Source organism: Equus caballus, chromosome X, assembly GCF_041296265.1.
Source record: "Equus caballus isolate H_3958 breed thoroughbred chromosome X, TB-T2T, whole genome shotgun sequence".
NCBI classification, from domain to species: Eukaryota; Metazoa; Chordata; class Mammalia; order Perissodactyla; family Equidae; genus Equus; species Equus caballus.
This window is the reverse complement of record NC_091715.1, coordinates 14,041,275-14,057,500: the sequence shown is the minus strand read 5'-3', so window position 1 is coordinate 14,057,500 and position 16,226 is coordinate 14,041,275. Positions and strand designations below refer to the sequence as shown.

General features: G+C 37.0%; 1 protein-coding gene across 2 annotated transcripts in view; it reads left to right on the top strand.

Annotated features, from left to right (window-relative positions):
- SCML2 (Scm polycomb group protein like 2) overlaps nucleotides 1-16,226 on the top strand; it is a 92,540-nt gene that overhangs the window by 20,151 nt on the left and 56,163 nt on the right. For both annotated transcript variants that reach the window (XM_023633243.2, XM_023633244.2), the window contains exons 2-6: nucleotides 4,223-4,268; nucleotides 6,748-6,816; nucleotides 11,726-11,796; nucleotides 12,634-12,868; nucleotides 15,991-16,079. In XM_023633243.2, the coding sequence (XP_023489011.1) occupies nucleotides 4,247-4,268; nucleotides 6,748-6,816; nucleotides 11,726-11,796; nucleotides 12,634-12,868; nucleotides 15,991-16,079 (486 nt within the window). In that variant the 5' untranslated portion in view covers nucleotides 4,223-4,246. The remainder of the gene's footprint in view (nucleotides 1-4,222; nucleotides 4,269-6,747; nucleotides 6,817-11,725; nucleotides 11,797-12,633; nucleotides 12,869-15,990; nucleotides 16,080-16,226) is intronic.

Sequence of the window (16,226 nt, the reverse complement as noted above, 5' to 3'; positions counted from 1 at the left end):
GGGATATTGCAGATGGGGGGGAAACAGATCCACAACGAAATGTATGAATTTCAGAATATTTGAAAAGAAATAGTGTTTCATTAAAGATTGGTGAATATTCACTCAGGTGTTCAGTTTGAATCTACCTTGTACTTAGCACTGTTCTAGGTGCTGTGGAATATATGTTAAGGAAATAAAACAGAGCTAGGATCATATTCTCTTAAAGGAAAAACTAGGGGCCATCCCCATAGCCAAGTGGTTAAGTTTGCACCCTCTGATTCCGCGGCCCAGGGTTTCGCCAGTTCGAATCCTGGGCGCAGACATGCCACCGCTCATCAAGCCATGCTGAGGCAGCATCCCACATGCCACAGCTAGAAGGACCCACAACTAAAAATACACAACTATGTACTGGGGGGCTTTGGGGAGAGAAAGGAAAAATAAAATCTTTAAAAAAATGAAAAACTATTTCATTTAACATTGAAATGATTGGTGTGGTGAAACATGGAAGCTGCATGCCTCAAGAGGGAAAACAGTAAAGGCTGTCTACTTTATAGTGAAAGAAAAGTGTTTAGGGCAAATAATTTTGATTTTATTGTGACCTTGAAAGAATACTTAAATGACCACAGTGGGCACCTCACTTTTGATGGTGTCTTCAAACCACTCACTGTACTTGAACACGGTGATGACTGAAAAGGAAGGCTTATTGAATCACTGACTCATTTCCTAAACAGTTGGAGTTCTTTTTGTATATCAAAGTCTTTATTTGGTGTGACTTTAGACTTCACAAGAGGATATGTCTGCTCAGTAGTGCTGAATGACTATGATAATTGGATTCCAAAGCATTGGTTTTAAAGTTAAGAATACTTGCTTTGTGTTTAACTCTAAGAAAGTTATGGTTTCATAGAAATACTTGTTTTATATTTCCACCAGCAATATATGAGAGTTCCAGTTGTTCCACATCCTCACCAGCATTTGGTCTTGTCAGTCTTTTAAGTTTTAGCCATTTATGTAGTGGTATCTCATTGTCTGAATTTGTGCTTCCCTGAATAATACTTTTGATGTTGAACATCTTTTCATATGCTTGTTGATCATTTGTATATATTCTTTAGCGAAGTGATTGTCTAAATCTTTTGCCAGTTATGTTTTTATTGGGCTTTTGCCTTTTTAAAATTGAATTATAAGAGTTCTTTATGTATTCTGGATACAAATCTTTTTACCAGATACATGTTTTGCACATATTTTCTTCCATTCTGTGGTTTATCCTTTTATTTTCTTAACAGTGTCATTTGAAGAGCAATTGTTAGTTTTGGTGAAGTCTAATTTATCAATTTTTTCTTTTATGCATTGTGCTTTTTTGTGTCATATTTAAGAAATCATTGCCTAGCTCAAAGTTACAAGGTCTCTGTTCTCCTCTAGAAATTTTATAGTTTTAGGCTTTACATTTAGACTTATGATCTATTAAGGTAATTTTTGTGTATTAACTTGTGAGGTAAGTGTTGTTCATTTTTTTGTACACAGATGTGTTTCAGCACCGTTTGTGGGGGGAAAAACTCAAAGATATCCTTTCTCCATTGAATTACCTTGGCATTTTGGTTGAAAATCTGTTGACTATCCTGTGTGGATCTTTCAGGATTCTCTGTTCCATTGATCTGTATGTCTTTGCTTATGCCAGTACCACTGTGTCTTGATTAAATAGTGCCTTTGGATAAACAGAAAATTTAATCATGATTAAATCCAGTTTATCAATATTTTCTTTTATGGTCAGTGCATTTTTACTCCTGTCCAAGAAATCTTCCAACTTGTGAACATGGTGCATGGATTTATTTATTTAGGTCTGCAAAGATTTTCTTTTAATCATCTCTGTATGTACATGTGTCTTAACCTTCTAGGATTACAATATCACTTACTCACCTAATAGGAGCAGTTGATACCACTTGAGATTAAGAAATTTGAGCAAAGGACGTAGGAACTTGGGTATACTTTCTATGTGTGACTCATCCCTCAGTTTTTTGGACCAAACCCCTTTGTATAGTGGTGGGACTTACTTTAATGTAACTCACAACTTTTTGCCCTCTGATTAGAGTTGGTAAGTGCCTTCGCTCCCTCCCTGGATTACAGCTTGTCTCCCTTTACTATCTGCTTGGATTCAGCACCCTCTATGTATTTCACTTTGTCTTTTTCTTTAACCACTAGGCTATAATCCTTAGTTGACAGAACCCTAGCAGTGATATTGAATATACAATCCTTTTGATTATTCCAATCTGACTTTCAGAGGAGAGATCTGGGAAGGGGAGGTAATGCTTTGTGAGTCTTCTGTGTATGGGTGGCTCCTGAAGCCATGGGCCCTGAGAGACTCTAGAGGAAGATGAGAGCCCAGAAGGAAGCTGAGCAATTCCAGTACTTCATAATCAAGTAAAGGAGGCAGGAGCCTCTTTAGTTTCCACTCATTTTGTCTTCAGTCTGAAATTCCTCCCTCTTGTCTTCTCTGATCATTGAAATGTCCATCTTTAAAGGACTAGTTCAAGTGCCACTTCCTTTGAGAAGTCTTCTTTTATATTTCCAGTTAATTGTGCCTTCTATCTTCCCAGAGAGCACCGCTTTTACCTCTCTTAATAAAGCCTATATTTTATTCTGCTTTGTTCGATAATTGTTTGTTAATATGTCTCTCCCACTAGATTTCCATTTCTTTTGTAGTAGATTGTGTATCTTCTGTCCACACAGCACCAAGCACATAACAAGAATTCTGTAAATATTTTTTAAATAAATGCCTAGATCTCACCTGGAAACAGATGGTGGTGATGTAGAAAGGAACAAGAAAGGCTTCAAGAAGGAGATTGCATTTATGTTAGGCCTTAAAGGATGGATAGAATTTCAAGAAGCAGAAGAGGAGGAAAAGGTATTCCATGCAGATAGAACAACATGATGAGTTTTGGGCTGGTCCACAGGGTAGCTGTAGACAATAGATGTCAGATGGCTCTGAAATTGTGAGGGGCCTTAAATATGCTCCACAGAAGATTTTTTGTTCAATTCAGAGGTCAATGAGATTATTGAAGCAGGAATGTGATTTGGGCAGAAAACAGCTTAGACTATATATCTGACATTATGTATTGGGTAGGTTGGGGTGGAGAAAGACCCTTGTGGCGATATGAGTTAGCAGCTATGGTATTAGATCAAGCAGGAGCTAATAAGGGTGTAAACCAGTTAGTGGCAGAGGAAAAGGAAGTTAGTGCATGTTGGCCACTGATGGAATGTGTGAGTGAAAGAAGAAAATCTCACACATTCAATCATACCTGGGGTTTTAATAAAAGCCAAGTACCTGGAAAAGTAGAGGTGTTAGTAAGAGAAACAAACAAAAATGTCAGAAGGAGCAAGTTTGGGAGAGGCGATGCTTGAGTGTAAGTTTGTTGAGTCAGGTGTAGAAGACCTTCTGGGTGGCTTAATGAATGTATTCTCCATAGGCTTCCTTTAAATAACAGATTACTCTCCGTTATACACATCATTGTGTTCTGATTACAGGGACACAGAGTAATGGGAGGTAGATATCCTTTTACCATATTAAGTATTTCTGTGTACATACCTCTTTTATAGCACTCATGTTGTGTTTTGTTCATATGCCTGTTTCTAACTAGGTGGAGTTGTTGAAGGGCAAGGATGGTGTATTATTTTTCTTTGTTGTGGAGTGCCTGGCATATCGAGAACATGCAGGAAAAGTTTGAATGAATGAATGAATTAGTGGTTCAAAATACAGACACCTTCTAACAAGTAATTATCTTGTTAGAAGACTTGACTTGCAGTTCTTAAAAGTTTCACCAACACAGTCATGATTCTTTACTTCTTGGTAACATGGGCTTAAGTGGGCTTTTGAGATAGGCTTCAGTTTGAATCCCAACTCTGCCACCTTTCCATCTGCTCTTTTTTATTCATTTAACCATAAAATTCACCCTTTTAAAGTGTACGATATAGTGTTTTTTAATGTACTCACAAGGTTGTACAACAGTACTAATTCTGGAACATTTTCATCACCCCCAAAAAGAAACCCCTTACCCATACCCATACCCATTAGCAGTTACTCCCCAGTCCCTCTTCCCCCAAACTCTTGCAACTACTAATCTATTGAATTTACCATTTTTATTCATGGGAAAGAGATTAAAATGATCTAACTCTATAGCTGATTTCTAGTAATACTACCCTTCAGAGATGTATTGTGCTAAAAGGAAGCATTAATTAATTTTTCTCCTTGTAGGAAAGAATACCAGAAAAGGATACCATGGGACAAACAGCAAATGAAGGTAAGATTTGCTTGTCTAAAGATGATAATGTTTTTAGTTATTTATTTGGAATGAGTATCTTCTGGTAGACTGAACTTTTGAAAAAAAGCCTTTTTAAAAATAAAATTATAGGAGATGTTAGGTGCTTAGAATTAGAATTTTAAAACTGAGTAGCTATTGAAAGTAATCTTGGGCCAACCCTGGTGGCCTAGTGGTTAAGTTTGGCATGCTCCACTTTGGCGACCTGGATTTGGTTCCTGGGTGTGGACCTACACTGCTCTGTTAGCAAGTGGTGGTGTGCTGTGCTGTGCTGTGCTGGTGGCCCACATACTAAAAATAGAGGAAGATTGGCACAGATACTCCCTCAGGGTGAATCTTCCTCAGCAAAAAGAAAAGTAATCTTATCTTCCCTTTCTAGTTTTATAAGTGAGAAAACTGACACTCAGGGAGGTTAAGTGAACAGGTCATACAACAATCTATGACAAAGCCAAAATCAGAATCCACATCTTCTAACTCTAATATGAGTGATTAAAAAATGCTTCATTCTGTCTTGTTCTAGTGAAAGTCTGCTCACTGTCCCATGAATATGCCACACTCATTTGCACCCTCTGTTTTGAGTTATATTTTCTTTTCCATAATACATTCTTCACACCTTTGCCATCCTAAATCCTGTTCTTCCTTTGAGACTGGGTTCAAGTCCTGTGGCTCTCATGACTTTTTCTCTGGCTGATTGGGGAATTCTGTCCTCTGCTGTTCCCAGTTTTGTCAAGTGATTAGTTTAGTGTAGTCTCTGTAACTAGATTCTTAGCTTCTCTAGAGCAGGAACCATGCCTTTACAGTTTCTTTCCTATTAGAAAATCTTACTGTAGAACCATTTAGTAAATATAAATGTATACTTTCTTTGTACTAGTCAAATCATTTAAATGGAAAGCAACCTGTATATCCCCCTCAAGTGTTCATATATCTTGAAGACTTGCTCAGTCATAACCAAAAAGTAGATCTATTGCCTTAAATGGTATACCTGGCATCACTCATAGATCCTTCTTTAAGAAGCTCATCACTTGACAATTCAAGCATCAGTAAGGGTAAAACAGCAATAGATGGAAACACATCAAGTATGGTTAAATCCATGAGTTCATAATGCCACTAAAAAACAAAACAAAAGTTATCAGTCATTTGTGGAGAATGCTAGGGATCCAACTCATTAATTTTGAAAACTAGAAAATAAAGGAAAAGAATAAAGTGTTGATTGTGACTTCCCTATGTGATCTGTACCTCAGGTTAACTAAGTGGTTGAAGAGGGGAGGATTTTCTCTATAGAAGTTTTCTGGCTAATAAAGACAAGGTGATAAAATTAGAATACCTTCAATTTGCAACCTCTGATGAACTAATGGAACTAGGCTATAGCTATCCGTGGCTGCTCATCATATCTATCACAAAAAGAGAATTAGATATTAGGAGCCTCCTGTGAGAAGTACACACCACCACCAATGAAGTCGTCTTTTCCTCTTCTCCCCCCCTCCCCAAAAACCAAACCTGAATCTGATTACACTGTTCTGGATGGGAATACCAATACCAATTTAGAGAAAATCTAAGGATCAGAAGAAACTAGCACCACGAGGAGGCAGTCAGCAAAATCCAGACTAGAAAACTCTAAACTGGTATCATCAGCAAAAAAAAATTGCTAGGAGAAGGGAAAAAAAAGAGGAGGAGGTGGGGGAGCCTATAGATCAAAAGAGACTTAAGACGTCTATCGACCATTGATATGTATAGTCTTTATTTGGGTCCTGATTCAGACAGACACACTTAAAATAGTTAAGACAGGTGGAAAAATATGAACACTGACTGCTTATTTGATGATTTGCGGGCATTATGGTTAATTTTTTTCAGCATAATACCAGTATTCATGATTAATTTTTAAAAAATGGGTCCTTTAAGAGATACATACTGTAATATATGTGGGCGAAATAATATCGTATCTTAGATTTGGTGAAGTTACAAGCTCCAGTGCTGTTTGATCTCCTTAGCTTGGGCACAGAGAAAACCTTGCTTAGTCCATTGGTTTACATTGTATTCTGGCTTCCCTGTTATGTTTTAAACTCTCGAAAGCATCCACTTTATTTCTAGGGCTCGTTTTGGTTTGTTCATTCATTCATCTAACGAAAATGCTTGAGGGTGTTCTACATGCCAGGTCTGCTCTAGGCACTGAGGATACAGCGGTGAATAAAACAGACAAAATAAAATAAGTAAATCCCTGCCCTTTTGGAGCTTACATTTGAGTGGAGTGAGACATAACATAAACAAAATAAAGGAGCAAATTATAAAGTACATAGTATATTAAAAAGTGAAGTCCTATGCAGAAAATGAGGATATTAATTATAAAATTAAAACTGATTCCTATTATAAAATAGTTTTAGTTTGTAGTTTTTCTAAGTGCTCTTTCAGACTATCACTATGGCCTTTCAGTATTGCTCACTATTTTCTTTTCTCCTTTTTTTAGATTCAATGGATGTCAAGAAGGAGAATCAAGAGAAGGCTCCTCACTCAGGCACATCTTCTGTGCAAAATGGTAGGTTTTAAAGTAGTTCAATACAGCATATTTCTTTTCCTCACTCAGTGTTAATATGAACTCTTAGTGCTTTTGGTATAGTCTATGTACAGTAAACTCCTGTAAATATAAAATCTAAACAATAGGAAAGGTCAAAAAATAGTATTTTACTTTGAAAAATTTTCTTTGGTTTTACTTAGAGATAAATTGGTATGGGATTAAGTAAAAAAATAAGCATGTATTTCAGTGCCAAGTTTGCCAAATTAAAGATATCTAGTTATTAATTACCATGTATTACCAATTTAAAATAATTTGATTGTTAATGAAAACCCTTCCTCTAACAGAGTCAATGTGAAAGTCCTTTTCTGATAGTCAAAAGACAGTTCAGCAGATAAAAGCTTAAGCATTGAGAGGTTTGACTCACCTGTTCTAGAATCCTGGTCTGATTCTTCACTGGCCTTGTGAACCTACTGGCAAATTACTCAGTGTTCTTGGTCTCTCTTTTGTTCTCTGTAGCTCAGGGATAATACTACTTACCTCATAGGACTGTTTGGAATTAAATAAAATAAAGAAAATGAATGTAAAGCACCTAATATAATACCTAGGCATATAGTAAAGTTTCAGTAAATGTTAACTTTATTTATTAACCCTGAGTTATTAATTCATGGTGTGTTTTTCTTTTAAAGATTTTGTTTTTCCTTTTTCTCCCCAAAGCCCCCCAGTACATAGTTGCATATTTTAGTTGTGGGTCCTTCTAGTTGTGGCATGTGGGATGCCGCCTCACCACGGCTTGATGAGTGGTGCATGTCCATGCCCAGGATCTGAACCAGTGAAACCCTGGGCCACTGAAGTGGAGCTTGTGAACTTAACCACTTGGCCATGGGGCCGGCTCTAATTCATGTTTTAAGTTCCTTATTGTGAACAGCATATGTATAGCGCTGCATCAGAGACTCGGGAGATAGACTCTAACCTATTGCACCTGCTCCTAAGGAAAATGAGAAAATAAGTCATATGCATGCAAAAGGTTGAATAAAAAAATATTATAGCAAACTTACTGTGTTTACTAGAGATTTCCAGACAAACCTCTTGCTCCTTGTCTTTCTCTTGTACCTGCCCTGCCAGCCCCACTCTTGAGGTAGTTCACCCATGACTTTCTGTTCTACAGGGAATTTTCCTACAGAGGTAATCCCCATGGAATCATTCTCTCTCACTTTAGCTAGATCCTCAGTGCTTCCTTTGCTTTCTTTCCCATTGGCCTTATTTGTTCTTCAGCTCTTCCCTCCAACCCCAACAACCCTCCAAGGAAATGGAGGCCACTAGGTTCATTAGGTTAGAACGTTCTGCCTTGTCCCTACAAATTCCTCTCCATATTTTTAATATAACAGTTTTATTAAGATATAATTCACATAGCGTACAATTCATCCATTTAAAGTATACATTTCAGTAGTTCTCACTATATTCACAGAGTTGTGCAACCATCACCACAATCAATTTTAGAACATTTTCATCACCTTAAAAAGAAATCCTGTACCCAGTTAGCAGTCACTCCCCATTTTACCCCCAGTGCCTCTCCCCTCCGCTAGCTCTAAGCAACCACTTACCTACTTTCTGTCTCTATAGATTTACCTATTCTGGAAATTTCATAAAAATAGATTTAAAAAATATGTTCTTAAAGGTTGAAACTAGAGTAACTTTTCAAAATTTTCAAACTTTTGATTGAAAAAATGACATTACTTAATCCAGATTACTTAATCCAGTTGACAGACATCTGAAAATATTTCTCAGGGCCTTGACCCTAACATCTCATCTTAGAAGTCAGTGAGTGACTGCTAGAAGGTAAGCTCCAAGAGAGCCAGAATTTTTGTGTATTTTATTAACTGCTGCATCTGTAGTACCTAGGACAGTGCCTGGCACATATTCATGACCTTCTATAGGAATCCAGTGATGACTAGGACAAACATGATTCCTGCCATCTTTGAGCTTAGGGGCAAGAAAGACGTTAAACAGAGCCATCTCTGATGGCCTTGTGGTTAGTTTGGCGCACTCTACTTCAGTGGCCCAGGTTCGGTTCCTGGGTGTAGGACCACACGACTTGTCTGTCAGTAGCCATCCTGTGGTGGTGGCTCACATAGAACTAGATGGACTTAAACTGGAATATACAGCTATGTACTGGGGCTTTGGGGAAGGGGAAAAAAAGAGAGAGAGAGGAAGATTGGCAACAGATATTAGCTCAGGGTGAATATTTCCCAGCCAAAAAAAAAAAAAGACATTAAATAAATGCTCAATTACAGTTGTGATATATGCTATGAAGTAGTGGATGCTGATCATTCAGCTGAGAACCTTCCACGTCTAGATATTTTGCCCGTCTTCTTTACATAGCCTCTGAACCCAAGCCTAGTACTGGTGGAAGACATTATGATTCTGATTTGCTCTAGAGAAGACCAGAGGGGCTCATATAGGTTATGTTCAGTTTGCCAAAAGGTGTTTGGGGTAATGTATGGACTAGAATAGAGTACAAGTCAAACGAGAAGGACTATGGACATGTGCAAATAACAATCAGATCACAAACCTATCAGTTCCCAGGCCTCTTTTCTGAGAGAGAATACCCCACCCCCCCATCTGTCAATGAGGATAAGATGCAGAGGCAGACTCAGACCTCAGGCTTGGCCAAGACTTTCTGACTATTTTGGCTCCTGGTCAGGAATTCCAGCTGTGGTGGTGGTGTAGACGTGTCAAATCTAAATTAGTAAAGCCTGTTGCTGTGTGTTTCCCCTACGTTATTGATAGGGTCTCAGCACATAGGCAGCCAAGCTGAACAATTTTACAGCCTAAAAATTTTGCCTTATGAATAAAGAAAAAGAATTAAGGCTCCAATGGTTAAATGCTGCATGTGGTCATTAGCCAGCAATGTGATAGAAAATGATATTACAGAGCACCAATATAAAGGATTTGCTAGCTCAAATTATAGCCCATTCAAGCACAAATGATGATAGAATATTAAAAAAATTGTGTTAGAGAGATGGATTAAGTATTTTCCATTGTCATTGAAAATTTTACAAACGTAACTAGTTTATGGAAGAGTCTTAGTTCTTTGAGGTATAATTGTGAAACGGCTTTAGTTTTCCAGTCATTATTTTCAAGTTACACTCCTTTCTCCCTGGAATATTGGCTCCTTCACGACATCCTAGTCAGATTTTTCCCTCCATTCGTGTTTTGTGTTCTTTTTTTTTTTTTTTTTTTTTTAAACGCTCTCCAAGATCACGTGGTGGTAGAGCTTTAGTTAGAACCTTGAGTCTCCTGATTGTCAGGTTAGTGCTTAGGTCACCGAAATATCCTGGTCAGTTTGATTTTAGAGCCATGGATCTCAGTTTTCCTTTTTACAAAGCTATTCAGTATTCATAAATTTAGTCACAACTATGACCTTTAGTTTTATAATAACACATACCATTTATTGAGAAACTTATATGTATGCTACTTCACTTAATTCTCAGAATACCTTTCACTGTATGTATTACTTTCCCCACTCTATAGGTGAAGGAACTGAGGCTGAGAAAGTGAAATGACTTGCTCTCAGGGTTACATTGCTAGTAAGAGGCAGAGCTGGACTGGAAGAAGGCAGGTTCAACTCCAGAGCCCATATTCTTGACATTCTGCTCCATGCCTTTCAGCACTCTGGTAGTTTTTGCTTCACATCCTCCGGAAGTGGAATTAAACCCAGTATTTTTCAGTGGAATGACCTCTTAGGTTTATTAAGTTTGAAAAAAGTAGGGTGTACAGCATTATGTACGACACACTTAATACCATATATAACACGTTTATATATACATATAAATGCATACACACATAATATGGTATGCTGAAGCTGGCTCACACTGGCTTGGGAGAGCCAGTTGTGCATGTGTCTTCCCAGCTTTGTGGTTGGTGACTTCACCTTGGCACCTTGAAATCACCATATTGGTAGTATTTACACCACAGAAGTCTGCAAACACTACCAATCAGGCTTTTTATTTGTTTGTGTTTTCTGGAAAGCTGGTTGTTAAACATTTATCAGCACTCTGTGTTTGTGTGTATGTAAGTGTTATATCCTTTGAAGGATATATAAGAGGGCGGTAAGCGCAGATTCCCCCAGGAAGGGAAACTGTCAAACCCAATATTTTTATAGTGAAGAAATTAACCAAAGTATAGAAAAACCTCATGATTGATGAGAATTAAACTTTGTATGAACCAGTAGTACCTTTAATAACTGCTATCAAATCTTTCTCTCAGTGTCTTGGCAGTCTGATGGGCACAGTGAATTGAAGTGTTTAAGCAAGGCAAAGTACACTGCTTTCTGATCTTTTCCTCTAGCATTATAAAATAACCGTGAAGACTAAGTGAGCGAAAGGACAGCAAGAGTTTGTAGAAAATGTAGATCATTAAAATGATCCATATCAGCGACTGCATCGATGACTGGTTTACTGCTTTGTTCTGCCACCGTATTTTTAACACCCTGGATGGTAAAATTCTGTTAGACCACATGCCTAAACACCTTTAGCTCCCCGTGGAAAACGAAGTACCTTCGCATTAATAGGATGAAATGGTAGAAGCACATGTCTTGAGTAAATTTATATTAGAGACAGATGAGTAGAATTTGCTATACTCTCTAAAAAGTCCTTTAGTTGTTTCTAGAGTTCACATTTTTAGAGTCCCTGTGTTGTAGTCATTACATTGAGAGGATCTGGATTGCAATTTATCTCAGAGCCATTATTATCAGGAAGTTTGTCTTATTTTTGTTTTCCATGCTGGTAATCAAATATAGATCAGGAAGTTTGAATCTGCTCTTTAGGAAGTAATATTTTTAAGAAGTAGGGAACTAAAACCCATTTTATTCCTGGAAGTTAGTATACAAATTATATATACTAAAAACTATGTTGTGCATGTTTTTTTCCAGATGATTTCCACTGGGACAAGTACTTGAAAGAGACTGGATGTTTAAGTGCTCCTTCAGAGTGTTTCAGACAGGTATGCCAAAATTCTGTGGATGTTATATATATTAATGTAAACTATTAACTTGTCAAAGGGTGTCTGTGTGATTGTTAGGTTGTGGTAGTGTGAGGAGATAGTGGGATTGTTGGTAGTGCCACTTAAGAGCCAAAAAGATGGTCTCTTTGCATTCATTCATTAAGACTTTACTCTGTCAGGTAAACTAAGCCCTTATGACTGCCTATCTGGAGGAAGAGACAGGCATGTAAATAATTAGTTATGAGAAGTGTGATAACTCTGTACTGGGAGGGCTCACAGAAGAGGTGCTATCTGAGATGGTTGCAATGAAGGGCGGGATATTCCAGGCAGAGAGACTATCCAAAACAAAGACACATGGGCATACAAGAACCTGAGTGTTGAGGGGTGGCATTGAGTGGTTGGAGCACAAAGTGGGTAGAGGCAATAGTGTGGGAATGATGTTAAAGTTACGTGGGCTTCTAAACTGTACTCAAGACTTGGACTTTATCTGAACAGTGGTGAGCTGCTGGTTGGTTTATTTCAAGGGGGATAGCCTAATCAGATTCTTATTTTAGAAAGCCACTCAGTGCATTTTAGAGGCTGTATTTGGGTTGCCTGGAAGTGGACAGATGAGTAAGACCAGCAATGGGCAGTGGTTTTATGCTGCATGTCAAGCCAAGGAGAGGGTTTGGAGATCTTTGTCTTGACCCTTATATATAGCTCGCTCTTTGCTCATCATCTTCTGTGACTGTTACTTAAAACGTTCCTCAAGTATTTTGGTCACATAACTGACCGTTTGTTTTTCTTGTAGTTGATGCATCTTAACAAAATTTTATTTATATGTATGTATATATATAGTCCAAGATTCCACCGGCTAATGACTTCAAAGTTGGTATGAAATTGGAAGCCCGTGACCCTCGCAATATGACTTCAGTATGTATTGCCACAGTCGTAGGAATTACTGGTGCCAGGCTGCGTTTAAGACTGGATGGTAGTGACAACAGAAATGATTTTTGGAGACTTGTTGATTCTCCAGACATACAGCCCGTTGGGACATGTGAAAAGGAAGGGGACTTACTTCAGCCTCCACTGGGTAAGGATACATAGTTTTAAAAATGACGTATTCTTACTACTGTAATATTCAGTAGAAATAGTTTTAAGTGATCCTTTAAAAACCTCTTCTCTTAGGCATTCTTGCAAATAGATGGTCAGGTGGTTACTGTGGAGAACGTATGAGAGGAACTCAGTACCATATGTTATAGAGTTTCACTTGAGTACACATTTGGCATATGTGTGCTGAAGGTTCCCCACTCTAGGGCAAGACTCATGCTGTCTTCAAACTTGAAATGTCAGAAGCACTTCTACTAGATTACACTTGCAGATTCAGAAACCCTTCTGAGGTGAAGTTCATAGCATTTTGATACAAGTCACTTACTCCATCTATATTGTCCACTGAGCCATTCAGCACTTTTGGTATGGGGGTGAGTGCAGGGGAGGGGTATGATTCCATATCCAAACTCTGGTTTGAAACTTGGGAATTTCATTACACCTATAATGGGAAGAAATCATACAGACAGGTGGGAGTCAGTACCTTTAGGTCTTTGAAAAGAAGGAGATGGATGGAACTTTTCAGCAAAGGTATTTAAGCACAAAGCTCTCAATTTTGACCAAGTTTTTAAAAGGTAAAAAATATTTGACTCTAATTTTGGGCGAAACTTTTCTTTTTAAATAGTTAGGTATAACATGATATTCTGTAGAAAATAAGTGATTTGGTTTATTTTATCACCTCTACATTCTGAGTGAATGGTGGGTATTGGTTTTTGTTTCTTCTTTATAATATTGAAAATGAGAGCTCTCTATTATAAAGCACAATGAGAGAATGGATTTTTTTGTCTCCTACTGGTGAAAAATTCCCTGCGAACCAAAAATTTAAGATAGTAATAATAACCACTCTTTCAGCAATATCTTTTTATACTGTCGTTGCTCTAATTGTTAATTATTCCTGTTTGGCTTAAAATATTTTAAAAAACTAATTGGAGATGTGTTATTCCAAGAAGATGGTTTAGGATGTGTGTGTTTTCTGCTTATTGTTGTCTTTTCTTTCTTCATATCATTCACATTTTTTGTTGTTTATTTTTATAATATTTCCTAAATCATATAGAATTCTATAAGAGATATAAGTGTAAACCTGAAACTTAGTACTTCTCTGTTTGTATTTTATTTCTCTGTTTGCAAGATGATACTATGTTTTTGTATTTTGTTTAAAGGAAATGCAGCTATTGTGGTTGTCGGTATTTCAAACACTAGCCAAATTTATGATCATTGTTTTTTCAGATTACTTTGAATTTACTTTATTAGTTAAAAATATGAGGTACATAGCAATATGTGCTGATTGGTATATATTTTGACAGTACATATAAAAAATACATAATTTTTGCCAATTTGCTTATTAGGTGCTTTTGAATAGTTCTATTTTCCATTTTAGTATAACGCAATTTGTTTAGTTTTCCTTTTTGAAAGGTTTAGTTTATTTAAACCTCAAGGGTTATTATTTTAAAGATTTTTTAAAGTTTTAACATACAAATAGAAAAGTGTACAGCTTATAAATGAAGACACTTGTATAACCACCACCCAAATCAAGACATAGAACATTATCAGCACCCTGGAAGCCCCAGTCCTGTTAATTCCAGTCATAACCTCCCTCTTCTCAAAGGTAACCACTGTCAAGACTTCCTAACATCATAGATTAGTTTTATCTTTTTATTTTTTATATAAACTTTCATCTATTTTTGGCTCTTTAATTTATGTTTGACTTTAGGCAATTATAGAATTAAGAAAAATGTTAAATTAAGAAAAATTATGGTACATGATGTAATAGGATAAAATGGAGGTTAAGAGAAAGACATAAATAAAGACCAGAGAATGATTCTTATGCAATATTCTAACCACAGTGAGGAAAATTCATGCTGTGGATAACTATTTATTAGATATCGCTAATAATATTGATTTACTACAAGAGAGTATATAACAAAACCCCTTCCCCCATTTTTCCTAGCAAAAATTATTTCCCTAGTCAGATTAAGGGGGTTTTGGTATAAGATTATTATAGGATGACTTTCTATCTGAACTTTTTGCATGTTTTGTCCTATTGATGGACCTATTGTCAGTGATTCATATTCCTCCCTATCTTAATGCATGTATTCATCAGGGATACGTGCCAAGTTCTCTCCAATTCTGGCATCAAGGCAAGCAAGTATTGCATGAAACAGATTGCCCCCAGAAAACAGTAAAAAGAGCAGACTGCTGTTCCCTGCTGCATGTGCCAGATGCTGTGATATTCACCATTAATTGATGAGATCTCCAGAAAAGATACCTATTGAGTCTATTTTGATTGCATCTGATACAAGTTCTAGAAGATGATCATGTTTAGTGTGCGTAAAGATTGCTAAAGTGAGAGCTGTCTTTTTTCCTAACATATTGTATGAAAAATTTCAAACATATGGAAAAAGTAAAAGAATTTTACAGTGAACACCCACATACCCACTACCTTATCATTTTACTGTACTTGCTTTATTACTTATTCATCTGTCCTTCTATCGATTTATCAATCTATCTTATCTTTAAATGCATCTCAGAGTAAGTTATTGACATCAGTACATTTTCTCTAAATACTTTATCATGCATATTATTAACTAGAATTCAGTGTTTATTTACAGTTTTTTTCTTTTGAGGTGAAATTTACATATAATGAAATACATCATCGGAATTGTACATTTGCTGAGTTTGAAAACTGTCTTTTTCTGAAAGGAAATAAAGCAGGGACTTTGAGGAAAAAGAGGGGCTGAAAGTCTCTTGCAGTCTTTGCCCTGCTTATGTGTCTGTTGGTGTGGAAAGAAGCTCTTTTGGGCTCTGGCTTGGATCACCTCTAGTATTATGGCCCATTCCCAATATATACATGTGTGCTGGTGAACCTTAGCTAATGGCTTCTCTAAAATGAGAGTTTCTACCCCCCACTGTAGCATTGTTGCCGGAGAGTATAGTGGGTACAGTAGCACTGATTGGAGGGTGCATCTGCTCCTCTTCCCCATTTCCTGAGTTCCTCAATAAGAAAATCATTCTCTGGAGAAGAATGGTAAAGGAAACCTATTTTTATACTAACTTGCTGTAATATTACAGGGAGGCTTTTTCATGATACTGATTTATTTTATAAAATAGGGTACCAGATGAATACGTCATCTTGGCCGATGTTCCTCTTACGAACATTGAATGGATCTGAAATGGCACCTGCGACATTCTTTAAGAAGGTAACAAAGATGTTATAAAAAGCTTCCATCAACTGGGCTGTGGTTTATTGTTTTAATGGGGGTGCTTATTAAATGCTTTGTCTCCTCTGATATGGAAAAGCAAAAATGCTTTTTAAAATTACTGGATTGCAAGTGTATTAGTCTCCT